At 40.3% G+C, this 24,467-nt stretch overlaps 3 protein-coding genes across 4 annotated transcripts; 1 reads left to right on the forward strand and 2 right to left on the reverse strand.

Annotated features, from left to right (window-relative positions):
* Positions 1–1,765: 1,765 nt before the first annotated feature.
* Positions 1,766–3,185, reverse strand: LOC148425452 (peptidyl-prolyl cis-trans isomerase FKBP14-like). The gene is made up of 4 exons (XM_088410986.1): positions 2,849–3,185; positions 2,506–2,657; positions 2,316–2,443; positions 1,766–2,190 (listed from the first exon to the last, which is right to left on the reverse strand). The coding sequence occupies exons 1-4, from the start codon at positions 3,043–3,045 to the stop codon at positions 2,032–2,034; spliced, it is 636 nt and encodes a 211-aa protein (XP_088267112.1). The 5' UTR covers positions 3,046–3,185; the 3' UTR covers positions 1,766–2,031.
* Positions 3,186–3,388: 203 nt separating this feature from the next.
* On the forward strand, positions 3,389–10,706 carry LOC148425453 (pleckstrin homology domain-containing family A member 8-like). Its single transcript, XM_088411809.1, has 13 exons — positions 3,389–3,547; positions 3,911–4,027; positions 4,192–4,347; positions 4,430–4,551; positions 4,728–4,886; positions 4,954–4,994; positions 5,068–5,180; positions 6,811–7,096; positions 7,454–7,539; positions 8,615–8,673; positions 8,769–8,970; positions 9,039–9,100; positions 9,176–10,706. Exons 1-13 carry the CDS (start codon positions 3,508–3,510, stop codon positions 9,371–9,373), a joined length of 1,641 nt encoding a protein of 546 aa, XP_088267935.1. The 5' UTR covers positions 3,389–3,507; the 3' UTR covers positions 9,374–10,706.
* Positions 10,707–12,334: 1,628 nt separating this feature from the next.
* On the reverse strand, positions 12,335–24,060 carry LOC148425454 (uncharacterized). Of its 2 annotated transcripts, none has more exons than XM_088411775.1 (17): positions 23,886–24,060; positions 23,171–23,280; positions 22,828–22,914; positions 20,596–20,640; positions 20,396–20,422; positions 19,627–19,698; positions 19,145–19,207; positions 19,042–19,068; positions 18,916–18,960; positions 18,786–18,821; positions 18,625–18,705; positions 17,928–18,024; positions 17,461–17,597; positions 16,713–16,832; positions 16,488–16,614; positions 15,660–15,762; positions 12,335–15,565 (listed from the first exon to the last, which is right to left on the reverse strand). In XM_088411775.1, exons 1-17 carry the CDS (start codon positions 23,992–23,994, stop codon positions 15,496–15,498), a joined length of 1,356 nt encoding a protein of 451 aa, XP_088267901.1. In that variant the 5' UTR covers positions 23,995–24,060; the 3' UTR covers positions 12,335–15,495. The 2 variants fall into 2 exon arrangements, with proteins under 2 accessions (XP_088267901.1, XP_088267900.1); XM_088411774.1 differs by having other exon boundaries at positions 16,488–16,629.
* Between the last annotated feature and the right edge of the window lie 407 nt (positions 24,061–24,467).

Below are 24,467 nucleotides of genomic sequence, written 5' to 3' on the forward strand. Positions count from 1 at the left end.
TGATGCATGTCTAGTTGGTGTCTGGCTATAAAATAAAAGTTGTGTTACAATTACACTTTTGTTCTTTTCTATAAATACATTCTAAACATTTTTTTCTATAGGCATCATTTGCTGTTTTAATGAGCTCATAGAAAGCCTGTTTCATACAAGATTCCACTGGTGATTATTGCAATATGCTATTCATCAAACGGTTGTTTTAAGAACATGTGTGGTTTCAAGATGCAACCTTAGACAGGCATATCTCACTGGTGCCCTATCATATAATTTATTAATGACAGCCAGGTTCGAAGTTGAGATGTGTACATTGTCATGTATTTGATCTAAATGTTGCTATCTCTGATTCAATCTCATGTTATGGTGTGCAATGTTCTCACTTGTAGTTATTCCTCAAGGTGTGGCCAACAGGGTGGAATCAAGCATAATAGCGCAAGTGTGGTTTGTCTGTTCTGTGGAGGCATGTCAAGTGGCTTCTGTATGTCTCTCATTCAAATGCCTGCGTCAAGGATTGCCTACCCAATCAAAATTTAGGGGAAATAATTTGTTGCATTTTTGCTTCATATGTGTTTGTGCAGCTAAATTTGTATTTCATGCTGCTACTGTCATACAGTTATTCTACTCCAATTTGACTTCTTATTTGGTACCGGTATTATGGGCTAATTATTATTTTTTTGCTTTTTACTGCTTTGGTTTTATAAGCAGTAGGGCTGCGCAGACCGATCCAAGTATTGACTACTTAAGTCAGCATCGATATTGTGTTGATACCAACGAGCAAGTATCGATCATTTCGTTTATTTATTTATTTACCTTTTAAATTGTCTAATGGGTCCATCAAGCAATTTTATTTTAGTGCATGCTCATGGTACATATTTGCCCTCCCGCCATGCGATAGTAATGATCATTTGCATTTTTGTTATTATTTAACACTGTTTTAGAGCACCGTTTATTAACTGTGACATATTTTTAATTTAGTTTCAGTTAATCTGAGTACAACTGCTTTGATTTCAATCCAAGTGTGCCTCCCTTATTCCTTTGTCCTTTGGTTTGTTTGGTTTTTTTTGTTTGTTTGTTTTGTTTTTTTAATCAACGGTGATTGTAGAACTTTAATAATATTAAAGCATGGTTATGCAAATGTTTAATTAGAAAAATCTTATTTATTGGACAAATGAATTATTTAAAATACCATATTTTAAAAACCTGGACGTTTCTGGTTTGAGTATCAATGATACTTGCAGTAGTAGGCTATTTACGTGCTAGCAAGTATTGCTTAAATAAAAAGGATATATTTTCATTTCGAGTGAAGCTAACACCTTCCCCGCCCCTACCCGTCCCCGGCCATTTGGATCTCTTAGCAAATATTGAGGGGATTTTTAACGTTCCTCAGAATAACAGCCATAAATTGCTCAGCAAGACTTAATGAACTCATATAAAGGTTCCTTTCTAGACTTGGGTGCCATAGCTTTCCATCAAAGTTGTTATACTGTGCTAGTTTTTAAGAGTCCACTGCCAAATTTAATTAAAGTGAGTGAACTTTTACTACAAATTAATAGTAGTTCACACTTTGTGGAATGAATCTGGATGTGATTATATCAGGCTTTTAAACGTTTAAGGAAATAATGTGAAAAAAATAGTTAGAGGTTGTCAATTACCAGTACGCCCTCTTGTGACCGGAGAGAGAATATCAATCAACAGGTTGACTGCGAGCTCAAATCTTTGAAAACACAGCTTTTGGATTTTTAGCTAAATATTTCGTTTATTTTTCTACTTTTAAATACAACTGTGGTGGTATTTTCAGTGCATGTTGGCAGAGCACATGACTAATCAAGTAAACAATCCAGGTTCAGAGGTAAGACAATGCATTAAGACTTTAAATGCCAAAGTAGCAAAACTGCACTGAGCAAAACGTATGCCTTTATCTCTAATCATTATTAAGATTCAAATTGTGATATAAATATATGTTAATAAAAAATGGCATTTAAAGGATTAAAAAGTCAAAATACGTATACAGCATGAGTGTTGTTGACATATGTCCTTTCACAGTTCATCGTGTTGATAAGTGAATTCTCTGGCCGAGATAAAGCCATCTTCATCCTCGTCCTCGTTTTTGAAGATATCCTCCACCATTGCTTCGTTATGTGTGTCGTTTGGCGAGTAGCCGTGTTTCGCAAACTCCTTCTCCAAGTACACTTTCACCTGTTAAGCACACCAACATTTAAACTGCATAGTTTAATCTTTTTTTGTGTGTGTTTAAGTGTGGCCCCCACAAAAAGGTGATGTTTATCAAGTGCAGCAGAAAGGACTGTAAAAGAATTCCATACCTCCTGCTTGGAGAGCTTCCAGTCATCATTGAGATCCATGTCCCGGAAGGAATCGTGCGACCTCGGCCCATTGCGGATATCGATTAGTTCAATGTCAAACATCAGGGTGCTGCTCGGAGGGATCTTGCCTACAAACAAACAATATTTGACGGTGTACTTCTCTCATTTCTGCATGCCATTTTGAACCTACCTTTCCCTTCTTTCCCATACGCCAAAGATGGAGGGACAGTAAGTTTCCGGCGCTCTCCTGTGCACATGTTCTGCAGACCTTTGTCCCAGCCCAGGATCACTTCTCGCGTCCCCAGGGTGAACCACACTGGATTTTTATCACCTTCAAGGCGGCTGCGGATATCCATCAGTGTTTTGGGGGAATACAGGGACACAAATGCACATTAGAACCCCAGTATGAAGCGCTCATGTGGAGTGATGAGACTGACAGTGACATGGTGGTACAGTACAGAACAGAGAACAGCATCTTCGAAGTTAGTTCGAGAGTAATTGATGTGACTTTTGACATCAATTCAAGACATTACCTTGAGTGAAACATGGTGCCATTGCTGTGCAAAAATCCCTCGTAATGAACAAGAAGCATGTCGCCATATTTTGTCTTGCGGTGACATAGGAGAGGCTTATGGAGAACTTCAATTGTAACTTCAGGATCGGGTAGTTTGCCTCCATGGGCAAGCAGAATTACAAAAGATAATGTCGTGCAAATGGAAAATAATATCATTGTGTTAAATTAACTTACAACATGCGTCCTCACGAGGTTTGCAAATTAGTTTCTTAACTCATATTAATAAAAATACGTACAGTAATGCGTTGTTTTAGGTTTGCTACGTGGCACCAAACTTCATGAACACAGCTACTGATTCAACAACTCGCCCTCCTCCATTTTTCATTGGATAATTTGCTAAAGTCCCGCCTTCTGTCTGTTATTTATCATTTCACTGGTTTCTCCTCATGTCAATTGTTTAAATCCACGCCCATTCTACGCAAATCTTTGCTTGGAACGCGTTGAAAGGTATTCAAGAAAAAGTTTACGTACTTTTACCAACGTAGACGCACTGTACTGTATGCACTGCTGACTGTACTCCGCAAATCTCACTTGGGGGCAGATGCATCGCTTGCAGTCAGCTGTGCGCCTAATCTTATCATGACGAACAGGTAATGAAAAGCAAAAAACACCTCAACGATGGAGGGAATACTATACAAGTGGACCAATTACATCAGCGGTATGTTCCCCTTACGCTTATTTTGATGAAACAATTTTCCTGATGGAAGCTAGCTAGCATGACAACGTCAGCGTTGAGTTTGTGACACCATAAAGAGGTAGCCGCCAAGCTAGCGTATGCTAATCGCCTCATCCTGTGCAATGAAATAACTCCCAACTGAATTATGTTTTATAAAAATAAAACGAATCTTTGCCCATATTCATTAATTGGGCAATGATTGTGATTGTACCCATTGCGTGTCATTTGAATAGATGTTAACGTGCGTTTGAACAAGGGTAGGTGTCACTTTTCTCAAACTTTAAACTGGGTCTATCAAAGAAGAAAATGAAGTCACTTTTAAAATTTATGTTTTTTTAAATACAGGATGGCAACCTCGCTGGTTTGTGCTTGACGGGGGAACTTTGTCCTACTACGACTCTCAAGAGGATGCATGGAAAGGTTGCAAGGGGAGCATTAAAATCTCCGTTTGTGAAATTCAAGGTTTGCACATCACTGCCTTTTTTGAACCAAGGCCTATATTTGAAAAAAAAAAAATGACAGAAAAACGGTACAAAGTCACACATAAATTTCACACCAAAAAAAAAGTACTGCTGTCACCTATTTTATTTCTGGTATATTGACTATTGCTATAACCTGGTTGTTAGTTCATCCGTCTGATTCAACCCGGCTTGATCTGACCATACCCGGAGAGCAGTACTTCTACCTGAGAGCCATCAATGCAGCAGAAAGACAAAAATGGCTAGTTGCTCTGGGAACAGCAAAAGCTTGCCTGACAGACAACCGGACTAAAAGAGAGAAAGGTAAATGAGGATTTAACCTGTAGGTTAAAGACAGTTCCTATCATCAACAAACCATGATTTGTGTTTATCTTTTTTTCCCCAGAACTCCAAGAGAACACAGAAGCACTAAAGACAAAGATGTCAGAGCTCAGGTTGTACTGTGACCTCCTCCTTCAACAAGTGAACAAAATCAAGGATGATGACGAGCTTGGTGACGCAGCAGAAGTAAGCATGGTGCCATTGATGCGTTTTGAAATGTAAATAAGACATCAAGTCATTCCCCAACCAGTCTCCATAATGTCTATAGCTTTATTGTCGTCCAAAGTAAAGCAAGTCACATGTCCTAAAATAGCCAAGTCCCCCACGCCTGGTATCAGTTCTGCCCTGTGTTCCCTTTTCAGCCCGGCATAAACACAGGCAACATGGTGAAGTCAACCTGCACCACTTTTCTCAAGACCCTGGAGGAGTGCATGCAGATAGCAAATCGTACTTTCATGCTAGATGCATCAAAGCAAAGCCCGCCGGCGTCGCCTCCTATCGCCGCCATCAAACCACAGAAGGTGTGTTTGTTTTTCCCCGATACACTCGAGCATGGAAAACATGTGACACTATACGTGCCTCCTACAGATTAAACCTGCCAGTCAGTTAAATCAGCACCGTGGAGAAAAGTAAGTTATGCGAAGCATCATGTACTTCAGCGTTTATTGAAAGATGACTATGTATATATTAAAATTATTCCAGGTGGAGAGATTTATCGGAAACAGATATTATGTCACATGATACCCCCTTCCTTGACTCTGGCGCAGAGGCACTTGATGAACCAGAGGGACCAGAGCGTCAATCTTCCCCTTCAAGTTAGTCCAGTCCTTCTGAGGACTCACTTTTATGTTGGAATAGAGAGATAACCTCACTTCTATATGTGTGACAAAACTGTTTTGCTTTATGGAGACATTGACTAACATCTTTATTATGATAGCAATTATCAACCAGCCAAAACTATCACACGTTTTGGGATGACTTCCAATTTAAAAAGAGTGACGAAAATCCAGTTATTGCAAAATAGACCTGGCGTACCACAGTCGTATTTTGATTGTTGCGTCTTCTGTTTAAATGCAGCAAGGTAGAAAAGTGCTATATAAGTTACCATTTACACCCTTATGCATAGACCATCTTGATATACTCCATTTGTTGTCATAGTGCACCATCTAGTGGCCAATCGGCTGATGTTATTTTTTTGTGCTTAAAAACCTTGATTTTGTTAGCAGGCTTTCATTAAGACAATATTAGCATACAGAGCTTCTGAAAAGAAATGAAAGTTGGAAAGCTCTCAAAAAAAGCACTCGGGGTGTAATATTCAAGAATATAATCTGTTATTGAAAACAATCTGCAGGGGCTCGGTAGGTCTTGAAATGTGCACCCAGTCTGCTCCTCAAGAAGAAGCAGCAGAAGGAGAAAACTAACAGGAAGTTATTGGCCTTGATTTAGCTAATGGGCAGCTCCATTGTTAGGTTTACTCATCGCATAATGTTGACGCATCGCCTTTAAATGACCTTTAAGACACTATTACATGTGTAATGTACATATAACATTATGTAGGTTTGAACTAAACGGTAGTTAATGTTTGTCGACCTCATAAGGTAATCATTAGCGTGCTAATTCTAATCACAATTGCTAACTATTTAGCATAAGCGTTTCATTGTCTTGTAGGGATAGAATATAACAATGAGTGTTTATATTTACTCACTTCAACTCATGTTCAACCTCACTAAATTATTAACAAAACATATTTATTATAGGGGATCAATAACTACATTATTTAATGGAATAATTGATAGTATCACTCAGCATATTTGATTCTGCAACTCCAGTAAATTGTGGAACATCATCTGTTTCATCTCTGGCTCCTCTGTCAGAAAATTGTTACTAATGACAATACACATCCATTTAAATATTCCATAATAATCCATTTAAAACAATTTAAATATTCCACAATCAATCAATCAAATTTTATTTGTATAGCCCTGAATCACCGACGTCTCAAAGGACTTCACAGATGAAAAGAGGTTCTGAGACTTCTTTTTTCAAAAGAAGTCATACAGAGACATCTTCTCGGTGTAAGGTACACAATAGCATCCCCTGTCAAAGCTCCCAGGAGGGGAAGGAAAAACTCAAAAACCCCAATTTGGGGAAAATCAGAAACCTTCAGAAGGGACCACGGGTGGGAGGAGGCCCCTTCCAGGCTCACAGGTTGAAGTGGATGCTACATGTACCAAATTCAGACAAATAGATACACATTACAGACAAATACAGGTACACAATATAGATTACAGAAAACATATTGCGCTATGTATTAATTTAATATTGTGCTGAGTATAAATTTAAGTATAAACGTATTCAACCGCCTGCCCAATTAAGATAGTTAACCTGTTCATCTCTGTTATTAGTTTATTCCCACGCCTAATGCCTTTCCTATGTATCGCACAGACATGCACACAACCAACGGTGACATCTCCATCCAGGAGGAGCAACCCGGTCCTCTTCCCACCGCAACCCAGAATACCTCTCAGGTTCAAGTCCCCGCAGCGATCGATGAAGACGAGGCGCAAAAGGAGACGCACGGAAGGGACCAAAGCGCAGAGGGCGGCGGGGAGGAGTCTCAGCAGGAAGCACTTCCTGACAGAGACGAAGCCGACAATGAAGAAGAGATTTTTAAGGATTCCGCTGAGCCAGAAGAAGCAGTGGAGACTTTTTTCAGCACAATGAGTCACAGGTATGAGCCTACGTCATTTTGAAAAACTTCTGATACTTTTCAGTATAGATCAGCAGAAATATTAAGAGATTGAATGAGGTTACAACTATAAATTTCGAACTGTTAGTTGAACATTGTGTGTATCGTTCAGTACATGATGATGGACGCTTGTAAACATGAAATGGAGGAAAGCTTTTTGTGTAGGCTAAAGCTGCTTTGTCATCTCTCTGCTCGTATGCATGCAACGGATCGTCTTTCTCCGTGGCTTTTTTTCTTTTTGTCTGTATTTATTTTCGTCTCTCCCTTTGCTCAAATAAAGTCAACGATGTGTTTAATATCATCCTGTCTGAATCTGTTTTCCCTCCCTTTGTTTTCTAGATTTAGTGATATAAAGCTGGATGACGACAATGGCATCCCCACGCAAGAGTTTTTGGACTCATGTTATGCAATAGTGCCTGTATTAGGTAGGCCAGTCATGTCGTCTTCATCTCATCTCTTGAAAAAAGGCTGCTGATAAGGGGGGGGGGGGGGGGGGGGGGGGGGTTTGTTTGTTTTTTTTTTCCTTTTCATATCATTGCTGCTCATTCTGCCCTTCACGCGCTCTTAATGCTTTCTGTCTGGCCTCACTTTGGTGCCTTTCTTTCTTCCTTATTCTATTCACATGGTTTGCTCTCCATGTGCACTATCTAAAACTTCTAATAACAACCATTTACATAAACAATTACAAGAACTATTATCGAAATCTCAACAAACATGATATCACTCAGATATCTTTGGATTAATACATTTAAAAAAAAAACGATACCAGTCAAATGTTTGAAAACAAATGATCGATTAGATGAATATTAAGGTCAACTACTTTAGGGAAGTAAATACTGAATTAATCAATTAATTTAGGTAGCTAAGTACTAAAGTAATCAAGGAAATTAGGTGCCAAATAACTTAAGTAACTAAAGTAAGCACGAGTCAAGGGTGTCAGCCACCATCCATAAGTATTAGACAATAGATATTTATTTATTTTACTATTTTAAAAGACGAGAATTCTCATCCATGGCACTGAAAGAGTAAAAAAACAATATTAAACAGTACTCCAACATAGTCTTAAATAAAAAGCCAAAACTAATTGTCACAGTCTTCATTTCAATCATCCAAATTAAGTAGACAAGCTTAAAACAAAATAATCACACATCATAATGTCTGGTCTGCCTTGACTTTGTACAAGACTGCAGTAAGCAATCGTGTCCACTAGGGGGCTTGCACATCCATGTATGTTTAATGTGTGCTGTTGAGACTAGACTGCAATTTGCAATCGAATCCACTAGGGAGCATGCACACAAAGACTTAAAAAAAAAAGGTCAAGCTAATGTATTTTAGATCGAATGAGTGAAAGGTATGAATTATACATGATAAATGTTTTAGTTATCTAGCCAAATCTGAACTTTTTATCGCTTAAAATAGAATAACAAAAAGTTTAACTATCCCTGTATTATTCAGCTTTGCATTGATAAGCAAAGGACATTTTTTTCCGTGCCTTCTCAGACAAACTTGGCCCTACCGTCTTCGCGCCAGTAAAAATGGACTTTGTGGGAAACATCAAGGTAAGAGGACGTTTTGAAGAAATTGCACGAAACGCTTGTCTTCAGCACAAACAAATACATGGAAGCAAATCGCAGTCTTCCCGTCCCGCTCGTAGAAGATCAATCAGAAGCTGCTGTCTGAGCCGGCCAGCTTCCCCACGCTGCAGTCCATCGTGCTGCACGAGGTGGACGCGCAGGAGGCTCAGGTGCGAAACTCGGCCACCGAGGCGCTGCTGTGGCTCCGGCGGGGCCTCAAGTTCCTCAGGGAGTTCCTGTCGCAGGTCAACGCTGGCGAGCAGGACATCCACGGAGCCCTCAGTAAGTAGGAACTCAGCAAGTCACATTGTTACGAATGACTATGCACTTCTAATGGTCCTCATCTTCAGATCACGCTTACGGCAAGACCCTTCGCCAGTATCACGGATGGGTGGTCCGAGGAGTCTTTGCGGTATGGCCCGAGTCGCCCATTATAACTAAAAGGTTCTCAAGGTTCTGCACTTTTTTTTTTCTCCTGTCCTTGTAGTTGGCGCTGCGAGCCGCTCCGTCCTATCAGAGCTTCACGGCCGCCCTGGTGACGACAGAAGGCGACGAGCTGAAGAGCGGCTTCGCCGGCAGCATGCGTCAAGACCTCAGCATCTACCTGCCCGCCATGGACAGGCTACTGGCCATCCTGGACGCCCTCTATGAGGAGTACAACCTGGAGTCCGACGAGGTGGTCTGAATCGGGAGCACAAATCTTTGAAGGAAGTGGGCGGGGTCACAGAAAGGAGCCACACGCTTTTTGCGACTGGTTCAAGACCCCCGAGGACGTTTCAGGACAACAAGTCTGCACTGAGGAGCTCTAAGCATCAACAATGAAGTGTCATTTTTTTGGGGGTGGAAATTCTACGTGCTTTAAAAAGTACGCGTGAACATGACGTTTGAAAGCAAACGTCAGAATGCACATTGACATGGAAACAAAATCAGTGTTTTTAAACAAAGCTAACTAGGTTTCTTTGCGGACCGGACTCCCTTTTTATTCGGACTTGCTCATGTTGCACTGCATACGTTTTAGTGACAAAAATCTTTAAAATTCGATTTCAGATGTGCTCTTTTTATTTTTTTTACTCTTAAGAGGGACCAATGAAGATGGCTTTAGCACCCCGACACTGGAGGATCTAGGTTTTTGTATAGAACATGACAATGACCATACTGACATCTCAATAAGGCATTTTGTAGTTGTATTTATTTTGCATTAAGTTATTAACGTCATTAGTTTCATCTCATTCGTAGCAAAAGAGGTACAGTAACATGCAATGTTCCTTGGAGGAAGTGACTCAGAAATTCTTTTTCATACAGTAGAACTATGTATGACGTCATCATGATACTAATGTGTGCTAACTTGTTACTTACGAGCCAGTCGGACAATTTTTTTCTGTGTTAGATTTTATTTAAAGATATGATACGCTTGCACATGATAAATCAATTTTGAATTTGATTGCAGAAAGGTGCAAATGTTAACTCATTCAATCCCAAAGGTGTATTTTCATGTTTTTGTTTTTTTTAAATCAAGCCAATCATTATATATATAAAATTTCATTTCTTTTCAAGGGTTTGGCTAAAGGAAAGTCTAAATATGGTTGGTGAATTCAGCTAGTACTTAAGTTCAAAGTAGTCTTTAGGTTCTAAAAGCTTCCAATTACTTATTGATGACTTGTTTTTGTAATTTCCATAATAAGTGTTAAGCTTATTTAGTACTTAATTACTCAATACAGTAAGTAATGAAGTAATTTATTCCCTTACTGTGGAATATAATTTGATTTCTTCAGTACCTATAACAAAGTAGCTGATTACTTTGGGACTTAATTCAATTGGCACCTGTCATTTTTAGAAACTCCTTCAGCCAATCTGAAAAAAAAAAAAAAAAAAGGAAAATATATACGTGCCTGCAATAGAATGTCAGGAAAAATATTAAAATACTTCTGGGATTCAATGTGTTAATAAACTCTGTCATTTGATTGTGTTTGTATATCCACCGAAAAATTTGATATGTACTTAATAAACATAATTGAGTAGTCTTTGTGTCCACGGCTTTTAAATCCACTTTTTTGCTTACATAAATACAAAGTTGAGCATTGAGTGCATTACAGGCTTTGAAATAGCATTAAAAAGTTATTTCACGCACAGCATGCGTCTCAGCTTGTCTGCCGCTGCATCTCCTGTCCTGAAAGCGAATCTCCACATCCGAGTTAAGACAAGACTGACGAAGCACTAATGGGCCTTCTCATTGCGACGCTGGCCCGCAGCCCATGGCAGAGCTGCATCAGCATCTGCTGGCTGACACCCAAGCGGCGGTCGCTTCAAGACGCAACTGTCATGTCTGACTCGGGCTGTTTCTTCTTGAGTTCACCACAGCAAGCTGGCAAGAGGATGCTGACAGCGTCGAAACCTCAACTGATGAGCGTGCTTCAGAAGAGCTTTTACTGTTTGGCTCTGACTGCGGTGCGTACAAATAATAACTCGAAAATGTCAAATTCATGTCCTTGTCTTTAAGGAGTTCCGGTTTCTGAAGACAAGGGCGTGTTTCCTATATGTTTTCACTTTTTTTTTTTTTTTTTTCACAAGGAATGGTTTGGAACTTGACTTTCACAAAGTGATATGAGCTTTTGAGTAATATTTCAACTCAAACCCAAAACATTCATTTAATTTAATTTTGCTCTTAATTTGAGAGAAAATGTAACGTTCTTGTCAAAAATGTCCATCAAACACATTTGATAATCATTAAATTAGACTTGCTGATAACTGCAGAAATCTTTGTAAATGTCACGTATCGTATTTTCTGCACTATAAGGCACACCTAAAAGCCTTTGAAAAATAAAGCTGATGTTGCGCCTTATAATCAGGTGCACCTTGTATATGGATCAATATTGAGATTGGGATCTGTAGATGGGGAATGAACTGATAAAGTAAGCTTTACCTGTTTCTTTTGTGTGTTTACAGTTGAACAAGGTTGGTCGTATTGACCCTGAGTTATTATGTTATTGAGAGTATAGATTATTTGAGTTATTATTACTTTGAGTATTACTATATTGTGAATGAAAAAGTTTTAAAATATGTCATTAATTGAGGGTGCGCCTCATAATTCGGTGCGCTTTATATATGGAAAAAGTTTTAAAATATGTCATCAATTGAGGGTGCGCCTTATAATCCAGTGCGCCTTATATTGCGGAAAACGCGGTACTTCTTGATATGTCCTCATGTAGTCCCATTTGAGAAGTAGTGTTCGACATCACCCATCCTCATAGATGTAATTCCCATACATCATGGAACACACGGAAGAAGAGAAAACTATTAAAACATATGAAGACATTTTGAAGTTATTTTTCAATCACCTTGTATATATTTGTAGGGACCGGTGACTAGTAATCCTCAATAAACAAAAGGGACTGGAGCATATGAGTTGCTTCATGTTCCCATTCATTTGCTCTTAATTTAAAAAAAAGAAGTGTTTTTCCAGTCAACAACAGCCATCAAAGGCAAGTAGTTGAACGTGTTAAATTTGGGTACTCATCCTCATAGATGTAATTCCCATACATCACAGAACACACACAAAAATTGAGAACAAGATATGTATTTTAATACACACGGCCTTTGCACTGATAGGGTTTCTTTAAAAGCGCAAGACAGAAAACAGCTCGACACATTTTTGAATTCTCGCTTTTATTGTATTTTCTGAACATCCGTATAAATCATATCAGAGTAACAACACATAACAATTGTTCACTACCCCCGTCGGAGCGCATACTACACATCATATCAAGCCGAGAAGTTACCACATGCGTTGTGTTGTGCACATTACAGTATGGGATACAGCACGGGTCAAAAGCTCACAAGCCACAAGGCGACAACATTCAGCACGGTGTATTTGAACCTAATATGACTTCTGTACTCTGCTGTATGTTTCTTAAGACACCCGCTACACTGATGAGTTACATAAAGAGAAAATCCCATAATGATGACATGAGCACGTGCGTATGCGGACACTACATTGTAACAGTCATGTTTGTATGCTTTCCAAGGAGTGAGGCGAGGTCTCCTTCGGCAACTGTAGCTTATGGACAGAGAAAGCTTATGTGGACTAAATCTTTGCTTTTCCGCTGGCCTACACGTCTACACGCGTGACTGTAAGACACAAAGACTGGATAACGAGGTAATAGAGTAAATACAGTAAGGACCATAAAACAGCTTCATCGCCTATTTTAGCAGCTACGGCCTATTCCAGCCTCGCCTGTGCGCTGAGTTTAAGGACATAACAGTTTCAAGCCTTCACATCGAGGAGTATAGTACAGTAATCCCCGTAATATCGCGGGGTTTTCTTACTTTAATAATGTGTGTAGAAAAGTGTATTTCAAATAAGATTCCGTGTGATTGCAACATATGGGAGGGCTATTTAAAAGCCTATAGGGGAAGTATGCTTTAAAAAAAAAAATCACATTATTGAAATATACTTGTTCAAACTGACAGTAGTACATGACTAAAATGATGTTTAGAAAAAACATCCCACCACTCTGGCCCCATTCGGCGCCACTCATTTGACACACACACACACACTCAAAAAACCACCGCGCCCGAAGAAAAACATCCAATCAGACACCCCCATGATCTCGCCCAAAGCTGTTACCCTTGAAAAGCACCTTATATTTGATGATATCTAACAGTAAAAATACATGATTTTTGGTGCAGTTTTATCATCAAAGATGAGTTTGCTTTTGAGCGCTACATCTCTGATTGGTTGTTTTCCAAGAGTGGTGAGATCTTGCCAGTAAAATAGAGGCAAAGGATGGCGATGATTCTTTTTGTTTCTCCGATCATTTTAATAATGTGCTATTGTTAAGTTAGACTGACAGTTTGAACAAATATGAGATATTCTTGTAATTAATTGCAAATATGATTTCTTCTAGTTGAATTCTTATTACTGTGCCATGACAGATCATCAGGTGTGCTGTGTAAAATGATCCAATTTCATTTTTTTAACACGTGTCAGACAGAACCATGAAATGTTCTATTGCATGGAGGAAAGTACAGTTAACTTGTTTTTAGCTTCGTATTAATCCAAACGGATTTTGGATTTTATACCGAATGACTGTAATCGGTTTGTGAGTACATTGAGAAAAGCTAATAATTTTCTGAAATTTTAGGCCATTTTTCTACAGTAAAACATGCCTTGTTATTATATATGCAATTTTTTTTAATGTAAATTTTCCCCTATTAATTGCATTTTTCAACAACTATTTTCTACAAATGTTTGTAACATACATTTACTCAGGTGAAATCTTGGAATTAATGGCAAATACTGACTGTACAAGACTCTTGTAATACGATTCCTTTGCTGTAGAATATAACTGTTGAACAAATATACCAAATCCGAGCCATCATTTTTTTATCTTGTCTCTTACGATGTCATAGACTTTGATAATTGTCAAAATGAATCTCCAGAATTAATACTTCATCTTTGACTGCTCTGATCTTAATCCAGTCCAGACATTCATATATATTTTTTCAAGGGTCATTTTGGTGGTGGCGTTTGCTATTATATGTAAGATTGGTGTACCGCTCTAATATCATAAATTGTCACGCATTTTACAGGCAACATTATACCTTTTAGTTACACTTGTGTGACTATTGATATTCTAAAGTTCTACAAGTGATTGTTTGCTGTTGCATCAGTTCCTTATTTGCAGTATTCAGTCAATGTTGCAAACAATTACAATGTAGTAAATGTCATTATTTCTGTCCCGAGATGTTTTACCTGACACTTTATAAAAATTATATACATATTTTTGTTGATACTCTGTACAGAGTATACAAGAATATGCAGTAAATAAAGTTATCAAAACAAACATATTAACCCATCTTGTGATGGGATCGTGGTCGGTTAAGTTTTAAACTCGTTGATGGATGACTGTGACAGTGATTGAAATCCTGATTATGTAAAGATCCAAATGTTTTGGATCGATATTTCCATCCATAGCACAGATTTTTACTTATTGCTTATGGGTCTGTAGGTGTAGCAATGAAAGGGGATCACTGGACTTGGGGAGGGGGTCAATGTTGAGTTTCCTGTGTGCCTCTAACAACCAAAGTAGATGCTTGTGAGAGTTTACGTGACCTGCTTGTTCCTGAGAGTTGTTTTTGGACATGTGACCAAATGTGTGTGTCTAGTAGAGAAGCAGCACCGCCGATGTCGCCGGTGCGCTGTGTTAACAGTCTCGTTGGAATAGCGTTGGAACATATTGTTTGGACTTCCATCCCTGCTTTTGTTAATGTGAGGTTAAGAGTACAAAGTGGCAACCGCTAAGAGGTCAAGTGATACATGCTTGATGATGGCCAGCCTCATGCAAATGCTGCCGCGCTGGCGCAATACCTGAGGCCTCGGCCCGGTTCTGGAGCTCCCACTCACTCTCTTTTTGTGTGTGTGTGTGTGTGTGTGTGTGTGTGTGTTTCTTGCGGTAGTAACTGGGTAAAGATTATGATGCCCCCGGCAAAGTCTCTCAGCACATCTGGCTGGTGCCCGTTGCCCTCAGAGACCGATTTGCGTCCATTGAGGCGTGATGAGGAGGCCGGGCTCAAGACACAGCCGTCTTGCCGTTTCCGACGTGGGTGAAAAGTTTCCCCTCCGTTTAAATAGCAACACTACGAGGGATTCAATGAGACAGCAGTACACGGGAGTTATCTACATTGTATGCTTCACTTCAGTTCATCTGCTGCTTCTTCCCGGTCTTTGTTCTTTTGTTTGGCATGAAAAGTAAATTCCCAGTTTGTGTCCCACGTAAAAGGATGCGGAAGAAACGTCCAGCTTTCCACTCAGGTGAAGTACTTGCAGTTTGTGGAATCGATAGCACAGTACGACGTGCACTTCAGGTGACCGTAAGATCTGGAAATAATAAAGGACAGGTACATAAGTCTACGCGGTCAAGGAAGGGTTTTGGTGATCCCGGTTCTGGTATGGAGCAGGGAGCCAGGCTTACCCGGGCAGATATGAATGGCATGTCTGGTAGCCAAAGTCTTTGCCGTCACATTCCTCAGTGCCCTCGTGGCGATATCCATCGCCGCAGATGGCATGTTTACACTCTGTAGGAAGATGACAGCAACATCAAAATGCAGATCTACTTCTCTTCCCAGACCAATTTTCCATTATCATTTAATTCGACGCTGAATGTATTTACTGCAAATAATGTTTCTTTGTTCTATCTACAGTCATGGCAAAAAGTACTAGAGTACCCTTTGTTTCTTCTTGCGACTGCAAGTGTTTCACAAGTTAACAGCTCTAATTTAAATAGATAGAAGTCATAATTCATATTAATTAATGGTTCATTTGCCTTTATTTCACCTAAGCCTAAAATAAGACCAATAATTTATGTAAAATAAATTTGATATTATTTTATGTAATACAAATAAGAGTGTGTTACTTAAAACAATAAATGGTAAAAAGAGCTTGAAATAAATAGCCTCATAATAAATTGTAATCAAAATATTGCGGGGAAAAAGGCGTACACACAAAATTAGAATGCTTTCAAAATCATTCCACCCAAATCTTTAGTGACGTAAGCTTTTTTTGTTGCTAAATTTTACTTGTCTTTGTTTGAATCGTGTTCAACCTGTTGCCCGAAGGCACAGGGTAACCCCAACGAACCACATGAATAGCTCAGGACCTTGTTCTAAAAATAGCTCACCATTGATGAAACATCGTGATTCCCTGGGAATGTTGGGAGTAGCGATCATAAAATATGGAAACACTTGCAGAGATCTATACAGACAAATAAATGTCCACAGACATCAGTATGTTAAAGACTTACTGACGCAGGCGTCTGTGACTACTTTGTTCTGGTCGTCACATTCCTCGCCACCTTCGCGCTGCACGATGCCATCGCCGCAGTAACCGTCATCATCAGGCGGGTTCTCCATAGACTGGAACGCTGTCATCTGGAATGGGAAAGTCTTTCCAGAGTTTAAGAGAGAAAGGGAAAAGATGAACATTATTTAAGATTGACCATGGAGGATATTTTAGACTGGAGCAATACCTGAATTGGAAACCAGCCGTTGGTGTCTTTGAAATAGAGAGACCTCTGATCTTTGCGGAATGCAAAAGCATTTTCTGTCTGAAGACGCTCCAGCTCCTCCTCGTTGCTCACCACAAAGATCTGAATGGAAATGACACGTGGGGAGACTATGTGAAACAGTGTGCATGTATTACATATGTAACACGCACACACACACACACACACATATATTATATATATATATATATATATATATATATATATATATATATTTTTTTTTTTTTTTTCCCCCTCAAGGGTAAAGCAAGTAAGATCGTGTAATGCTTAGTAAACTATGCATTAAACGATCCTATGGCAACATTTTATTTATGAGTGTTGGTATGCTTGTGCAACTGGCAGACAATTGGGATAGGCCCGGCAAGCCTGTGAGTTTTGTGAGGATAAGAAGCTCTTGAAAATGGATGGATGGATGTTTGTAGACTTTAAATGGCTTATGTGCTAATGCTAATAGCGATTGCGAATTTTGTGCCCAAAACGTTGTTGTCTAAAAATGAATGGCTCGAAAATAACAAAAAATGTACAGTATATATCCATTCGCTTCAAATTACACTCAACCATAGTGAATTATTGAAAAAAAGTTTTTAAAAACGGTTACATGATTATTTGATGGAAAAAAAACACAGGATAATTGAAAAAGATTCGATCATAACAGCCATACTCCTGTAGAAAACATCAAATTTCCTCTGTGCAAAAGGATTATTGTCCTCACCGCAGGTACTTTGAGATTTTGAGGCTTTCCTCTGGAGTGATAATCTTCTAATAGAGACCCACTGAGAGAGCTGCAGCTACACTGTCCAGGCTGCCCAGGTGGTCCGCGAGCACCTTTGCTTCCAATCAAGTGAAGTCCTGCATACAATGACGGAAGAGATACGGATTAGTCCGTTTGTGAACTAATACAGAATGCGAGCAAGAAATGTAACCGAAGCCTCCGTGCCCATTGCAGCCACATGACGTCATGACGCAAGCATTTTTGCCTCACCTCAGGAGATTAGATTTCTCCTCACTAAATAAGACAAACGCTTACACCAGTCTTTGCTGCCTTCTGCTGACACGGCGCTTGGCTGCACCCAGTGCCACAGCGCAGAGCACGCCAAAGCCAGACGCGAGGCCGTCACTGACCGAGCAATGTGTCACTTTGCATCGATATGCAAAAGCAGTTGAGGTCAAAGTCGTCACCTGTGACAGGAGGACCAGGAGGACCGGGGACCCCGGGGGATCCCTGTGGACCCGCGGGTCCCCTTGGACCGCCGCTGCCCGAGTCTCCTTTCACTCCCTGCAACACGAGCCAAAAATGCACAACATACTTCACGGTACTTCTAGTTCGCTAGCATACTTGCATGTTCAATTCATAGCAGTCATAACCAAGAATGAAAGCAAATCATTAGCTCATCTCAGTTGTAATTGTCATCTCTAAATGTGCTTTCTGATTAGATCCGTTTTTGTGCATTGGGTATCGTGTGCTTGAGTTGTTGGGGGTTAGACAACAAAAATCAATCACACCCTGGAGTGGAAACCGATAGGCTGTCATTGTGTTTCGTATAACCTGTTAAAACGTGTGATAATCCTGTATTATTACTGTTGTTTCGACATCAATATGTCACAAAACATTGACGACTGCGTGGTATTCAGAACACAGTTTATTTGATGTCAATTAAAATGACTCGCCAACCTGCACTATTGCACTTCTCACAAATTATGTCGAATTTCCTAGTAGGCAGTTTCCTTAATGAAAGGTTTTCATTATTACTGCTACATTTTTTTATTTGGAAACATGTTTATTTAATCTTCTATTACTGATTACATTGTTGAATAAGTCCACCGATCTATTAAAAAATCCTACACACAAATAATTTCCCAAATAGAGTTACGTCACCTGTTTGCCTCTTTTGCCTGGTCGACCAGTGGGTCCTCTGTTTCCTGAAATGCCAGGTTCTCCTTTTGGACCCATTTCACCCTGTACAAAGACAAACCAAAAAACATTACAAAACAGTTCATAATAATAATAAAAAGTTATACCAAAAATATTCATCTCACTTTCTGTCCCAGCATTCCAGGGAATCCCATTGCCCCCTGAAGAAATAGGATTGTACAACATCAAGCTCTATGCTTCAAATGTGTCCAAATGTATCAAAGTTTGCATTGAAAATCCTGATTATATACCCACTTTGTCGCCTTTGGAACCACTCTCACCATGTTCCCCTCTTGAACCCTGTTGAAGTAAACATACTCTTTTAAATTCTAATTTGAACAAAACTCCTAATCAATCATTGCAAAGGAAGGGCTCACATACCTTTTCACCTTTATACCCAGGTAAACCCTGAAATACAGATATTATTACATGCATATTGAGAAAAAGTAGATGAGATGGAATTGGTAAAATATATACCGCATACCCTGGGTCCAATTGGTCCTCTCCCGCCGGGTAAACCCATTAGACCTGGATCCCCTTTCTCTCCCTGCCCATTGAAAAAAAAGTTAAAAAAAAAAAAAGACTAGATTTAAATAAATAGAGTACAATATCAAAATACTGTAGTTGGATGTTAAGAAGTTGGCTAAATTGAGTTTTTAAGCAACTGAGGCTGTATGAATGCAGTTTTGGAAATTTAGTGGTTTAAAGAAATACAATCCAATATCATTCAATACTCCTCTGGGCAGCATCATTCTACAAAAATTCCTAATTTCTTCCATCGCAAAAATCCCATGTATCCATTTCCTACAGTACAGCGTCCACCTTGGATTGGTAGCCAACCAATCGCAGGGCACATATAGACACTAAACATAATTGTGGAACGCTGCTTGGAAAAATATCTTGAATTTATTCCTGAGCATTGCCATCAACATAAAGTATCTACATAAAGAGATCTGACTTACTCACTTTGGGCCCACTTGGTCCCGGCCATCCAACTGGTCCCTGCTTTCCGGGAAGTCCAGGGGGACCAGTCCGACCCTGATGGAGGACAGGATGTTTAACAGACAAACACCTTATCAAGCCTGTTCTGCTAATAAATTGGGACATTTATGGGGTGTGGAAGCTAATAATTCAACCTGTAAGATGAAATACAAGTAAAATAAAATTTCAGTGCTAATAAGTACTTGCTGCAAAGGCTGTCAGTCTGCTTGCAACAGTATTTATCCGCCATGTGCAGGAGCACACGCAGGGGAGGACTGACTTTAACGAGCGCTGTCACTTTGCCCTATTTAATTAAATGATAGCCTGTGTATAGAACAGGAGCCGGTGCTTGTGGGAAATAAAATGATTTATGACCTGGCTCTGAGCACTAAGCTAAATTGCACTGCAGTGCTGCAAATACTGCTCGCTCAGACCATCCGCCACTGAATCTCTCCCAATGGCCCACCGAACGCGATCGGTGGGAATTTTACTCTACCGGTGGTGGTCACGCACGTGCCCTCCCGCTTGGTGTCGTGTTACAGGGACGCACGCGGTCTCAAATGCCTTTGAGTGGTCGACTTTGAGGGGTAACGCCCCCCGTACGTGAGCTCAGCATCTTTTGCGATCGTCTGTTGCATGTGTGCAGTCCCCTGTCAAGGTTGCGCTTGCACCCAAAGCAGCCACTGACATTGAATCTCATTTTTGTGCAAATCCATTTAGCGCAGAATAACTGGTGATTAATGGAGACGCTCACCTTTTGTCCAGGTCTTCCGATTTCTCCCTGACAACAGGATGTGAAGGAGGGACAAGGACAGACGCCGTTAATGCATTTCCAAACTAGCATCTGTCAGCATCTTGGGCTGCAGGCCAAGACAAATTGAGCTCACAAAAAAATGAGCACATGTGATCATAGATCTTGAGTGGCACTGATGTTATTGAGAAAAAATTCCTTACCTTTTCTCCCTTGGGTCCTCCAATACCTGGTAATCCTGGTGGACCCTGTAAAACAAGAAATACAAACAAAATGTCAAAAATGGATAAAAAAATAATCCCTCTCTATCCGCAAACCAGAGGGGCCAAGCCCTGCTGCGAACAACATAAAGAATAAATAATGAAATAGTAAAGTAAATAGCTTTACTTTTTAAATAGACATTAAAGAAGGTTTAATATGATTTGAAAGTCAGTTTACAACATTAGCATGTCTTACACATTTCAAGAAATTGCCTTCGAAGTGTGCATGTAGTCCTCAAATTACTCCCAAAGCAGTGGAAGTATTTATTATTTAGGCATTATATCTAAATATTCCTGTCCCCGCTCTCCCTTGTGAAAGTGTAAAAAGTCTGCACGTGGAAATGCGAGCTGCAGTTTTAATTAAGGGTTGAGTGGCAACTATTGATTGAAAAAGTGCCCGCTGCAGCCTTGATGCTGCTGAGGCAGCCCAGGGTGGTCGACCGCAGCAAAACATTTAATAATGAATAAATCATGTCAAGAGATTTAGGATAAAAATCCGATTGAATGTCAAAAAAGCTTCCATCACCCATGTGGTCTCATGGCCACGCCCTTCGATTGGTAATCCCCGGAATGTACACAAGCCAGTGCGCCTTTCCAGGCAGACAACTCTTCATCGAGTTTCAAAAAAAAGACATGAGGTGTGCTGTGGGCCGCCAGTGGAAAAAGGCTATTTATGTCTGCAGCTAAATGCAGAGCGTTAATGGGCTGCTGTGTTCCATGCATGAGAGAGTCCCTGTCTCCTCTGCAGGGATTCTCAAATTGGAGACCTCAGTAAAATGTCACCTGTTATGTCCGCAGCCTTTTTTTTTTTTCTTTAAATCACATTTAGCATGATTTGGAAACATCTCCTAAATAGTCAAGTGTGTGGAAAAAGAACATTCGTTAACTATCACTCGGACACATGTGGCCCTGCAGGTAAAGTCCGACAGTGCTCATGGGTGGAGTTTTTTCTTTTGTTATCTTTGTAGATAGCACAGTTCGAAAGGGCCGATCGCGCCGTTGTAGAAGTGAACGCATCTTACTTGCCAAAACTTTAGCAGGCGACGACAACACAAGCACAAAACCCTACAAGATATATTTACAATGGATTCATCTTTAATCCTTGAGAATATAGGGTGTGGATCTGCAGGTATCAACCAATGAGGGAAGGAGTGGATGACACCTCCTGGTCGATGTTGCGCCGGGAGCCAATCACGTGTCTTGTAAGCGTACCTGTGAGCTGATTGACAGATTGCCTGTCCAGTCAGTTGAGGACAGTACTTTTTTGTTGTTGTTGAGGGAAATACTTAAGGCGTTCTTTGTGTGTGATCACACGCGAGTTACCTTTTGTAATAATTTGGAATTTTAAGTGTAAACTCTGCTTATCATCATGTTTGGTCATCTACTGGCTCCATTCAAGTTTGACGTTTGAGGGCCGTTACTCCAAGGGCGACTCCTGCTCTCCGTGTTCCCCGACGATAGGCAAGGGATGGAGATGAGAAGGGATAAAAGTACGGTTATTGTATAAGGTTATTCATTTAAAATTTAATTAAATGTGTACTGCAGTAGGTCAACATCCAAAGAATGCCCTTGGCATATGCATTTACAGTTTATTTGTCTGTTAAGTATGGAAGGAACTAATACAGCCCATCTCCGCAATAGGGCTTTTTTTCTAATGGAAAAACAAAAACTAAAAACAAAATGTGAAGCACTGAAGGCGATAGATGAAGCGGCAAGTAGCGAGGGAACACTGTATAAGTGTAAGTCAATTTACCATTAGTAATATAAACACATATGACAAGATTTGATGCCCTTATAATTTCATTAATTGTACCGCACAATGCATTCTGAGAACCGGGAACGAAAGTTTTTGAACAATATATTTTATGTTGATCCCTGATATTTATGGGGGAATATAAACCAGGCCAACCTTTGAATAGTGAAACTCTGCATATGACTGACACCTATTGAAATGCATTGGGAGGAAACAAATGCTATTTTATTCGATTTTTTTTTTTTTTAAGTGATTGTCTGATTAATCTGTATTTTTTTGTTGTTGTTGTTTCTGCCAAAAATCGGCATTGGACTCAAAAAATCCATGAGGGCCTGGCACCTACTTCAAAGTCCTGGTAAATACGTCTTACTTGTATGTCTGGTCATAAAAAAACTAAAATTTGACATTTTGCAAGCACTCACCTGAGGTCCAGGGGGGCCAATGGGTCCAGGGGGGCCACGGGCACAGGAAGAACCTTTACCTTCAGAAGGTAATTTTGAATCACCATCCTGATGAAAAAAAAAAATCAACGAAATAATCAAGTCTGATGCTCGTTGAATGATAATAATTCAAAACGTACAGCAACATCTTCTATCTAGTGTACTATATGTATGCATGTATCTATGTCTCTATCCATCTCTTGTTACATGGAGGCTAAAAGAAAGCGAGTGTGTGACACCGGTTGGACATCATCCAAGGACGCGACAACATTGACACACGTCGGATATGCCACAAAAGGATGGCGGTCACATGACTTGGACTCACATGAATGTGGCGGCGCCAAAGCGAAGGGGGTGGAGGGAAGAGGGGGGGTGGAGGTGGACTCACTAAACAGCATGGGTTCAACCTCCTCTGCTGCTCCTGAGGAGTGAGCACTGTGCAAGGTGTAAAGACAAGCAAGGAGGAAGACGTTAAGAAGATGTCTCCAATTCTGTTTTGACACTCTGGGGAGCATGCATGGCTAACATCTGGCGGCGAGCATTGAGGAATCCCAAAGAGGGGCAAGCACAAACAGTTAGCATGCGGGAAACAGGTGCAAACTATCAAATGGTGACACCCGTCCAACAGTTCCTCGTGCAGACATGAGGTACCGCTGCATTGGCTATTAATAGCGGCATTTCCAGTCCACCTCATGGGCAACCACAACATGACAACAAGAGTAATTTACAAGACCACTTAATTAGGTACACAGTCACATGCACATAAAATAAGATCCGAAACATTTATATAAACTAAATTTACAAACATATTAATGATCTATTGTGATTGACACCGACAAACTATATTAACACTTACGGAATTTAGTTAATCACATGGCCCTTGCCATATCATTCGAACCAATTGGTAAAAATACAAAGCAAGGGATGATACCCCTCCCCAAAAAAGTGTGTGAATGAATTCCTGCTGATGCTCCCTGGTCACACCTGCGCATGCATGTTTGCACAACAAACAGACGAGCGTACAATGACAATGGGCTCACCTGCTGGGAATGAACTGAAGCTGTCCTGGAAAGATGAGTGGGCCAGGCCATAGTAAAAGCACAGCGTCAGATAGAATCCATGTGCTAGTGGAGTCATGCTGCTGCTCATAGTTGCCCGACTTTGTGCGTGAAGCAAAAGCAGCCCTCTCTTCCTCTCTGCCTTCCCGTCTGCGTATCACCTCCCCATCCTCCCTCTCCTCTCCACTCTGCCGTCTTTACGCCCTCGCGAGGGGGGCATGTCCACCAATGCCCATTAAACCTTTCCTCCGCATCCGTGTGCGCTAAAATTACAGGAGGCGGTCTGCCAGCTGCTTATGGGTGCCAATATTAGATCTCTACTACTGCAGGGGGTGCCTTTGTTGTTTCCACTCCCCTCACACAGGGGGGTTTGAACACTCTCGTCCACAGTTTGCCCTACTACAAGATCTTACGTGCATTAGCACATACTTTCACATTTTATCTTGCTGGCTTTGAGGCTATTTTGATTGCTGTATTTCTTTTCTTAGCCGGCCCCTGAGCAATTGTTGTATGCATTTACTCCAGGCCACGTTGGATTTTATTGCCCGGACTGTCCTATGAAAT

Source organism: Hippichthys cyanospilos, chromosome 3 (assembly GCF_059441005.1).
Source record: "Hippichthys cyanospilos isolate Australia breed blue-spotted pipefish chromosome 3, RoL_Hcya_1.0, whole genome shotgun sequence".
Taxonomy (NCBI): Eukaryota; Metazoa; Chordata; class Actinopteri; order Syngnathiformes; family Syngnathidae; genus Hippichthys; species Hippichthys cyanospilos.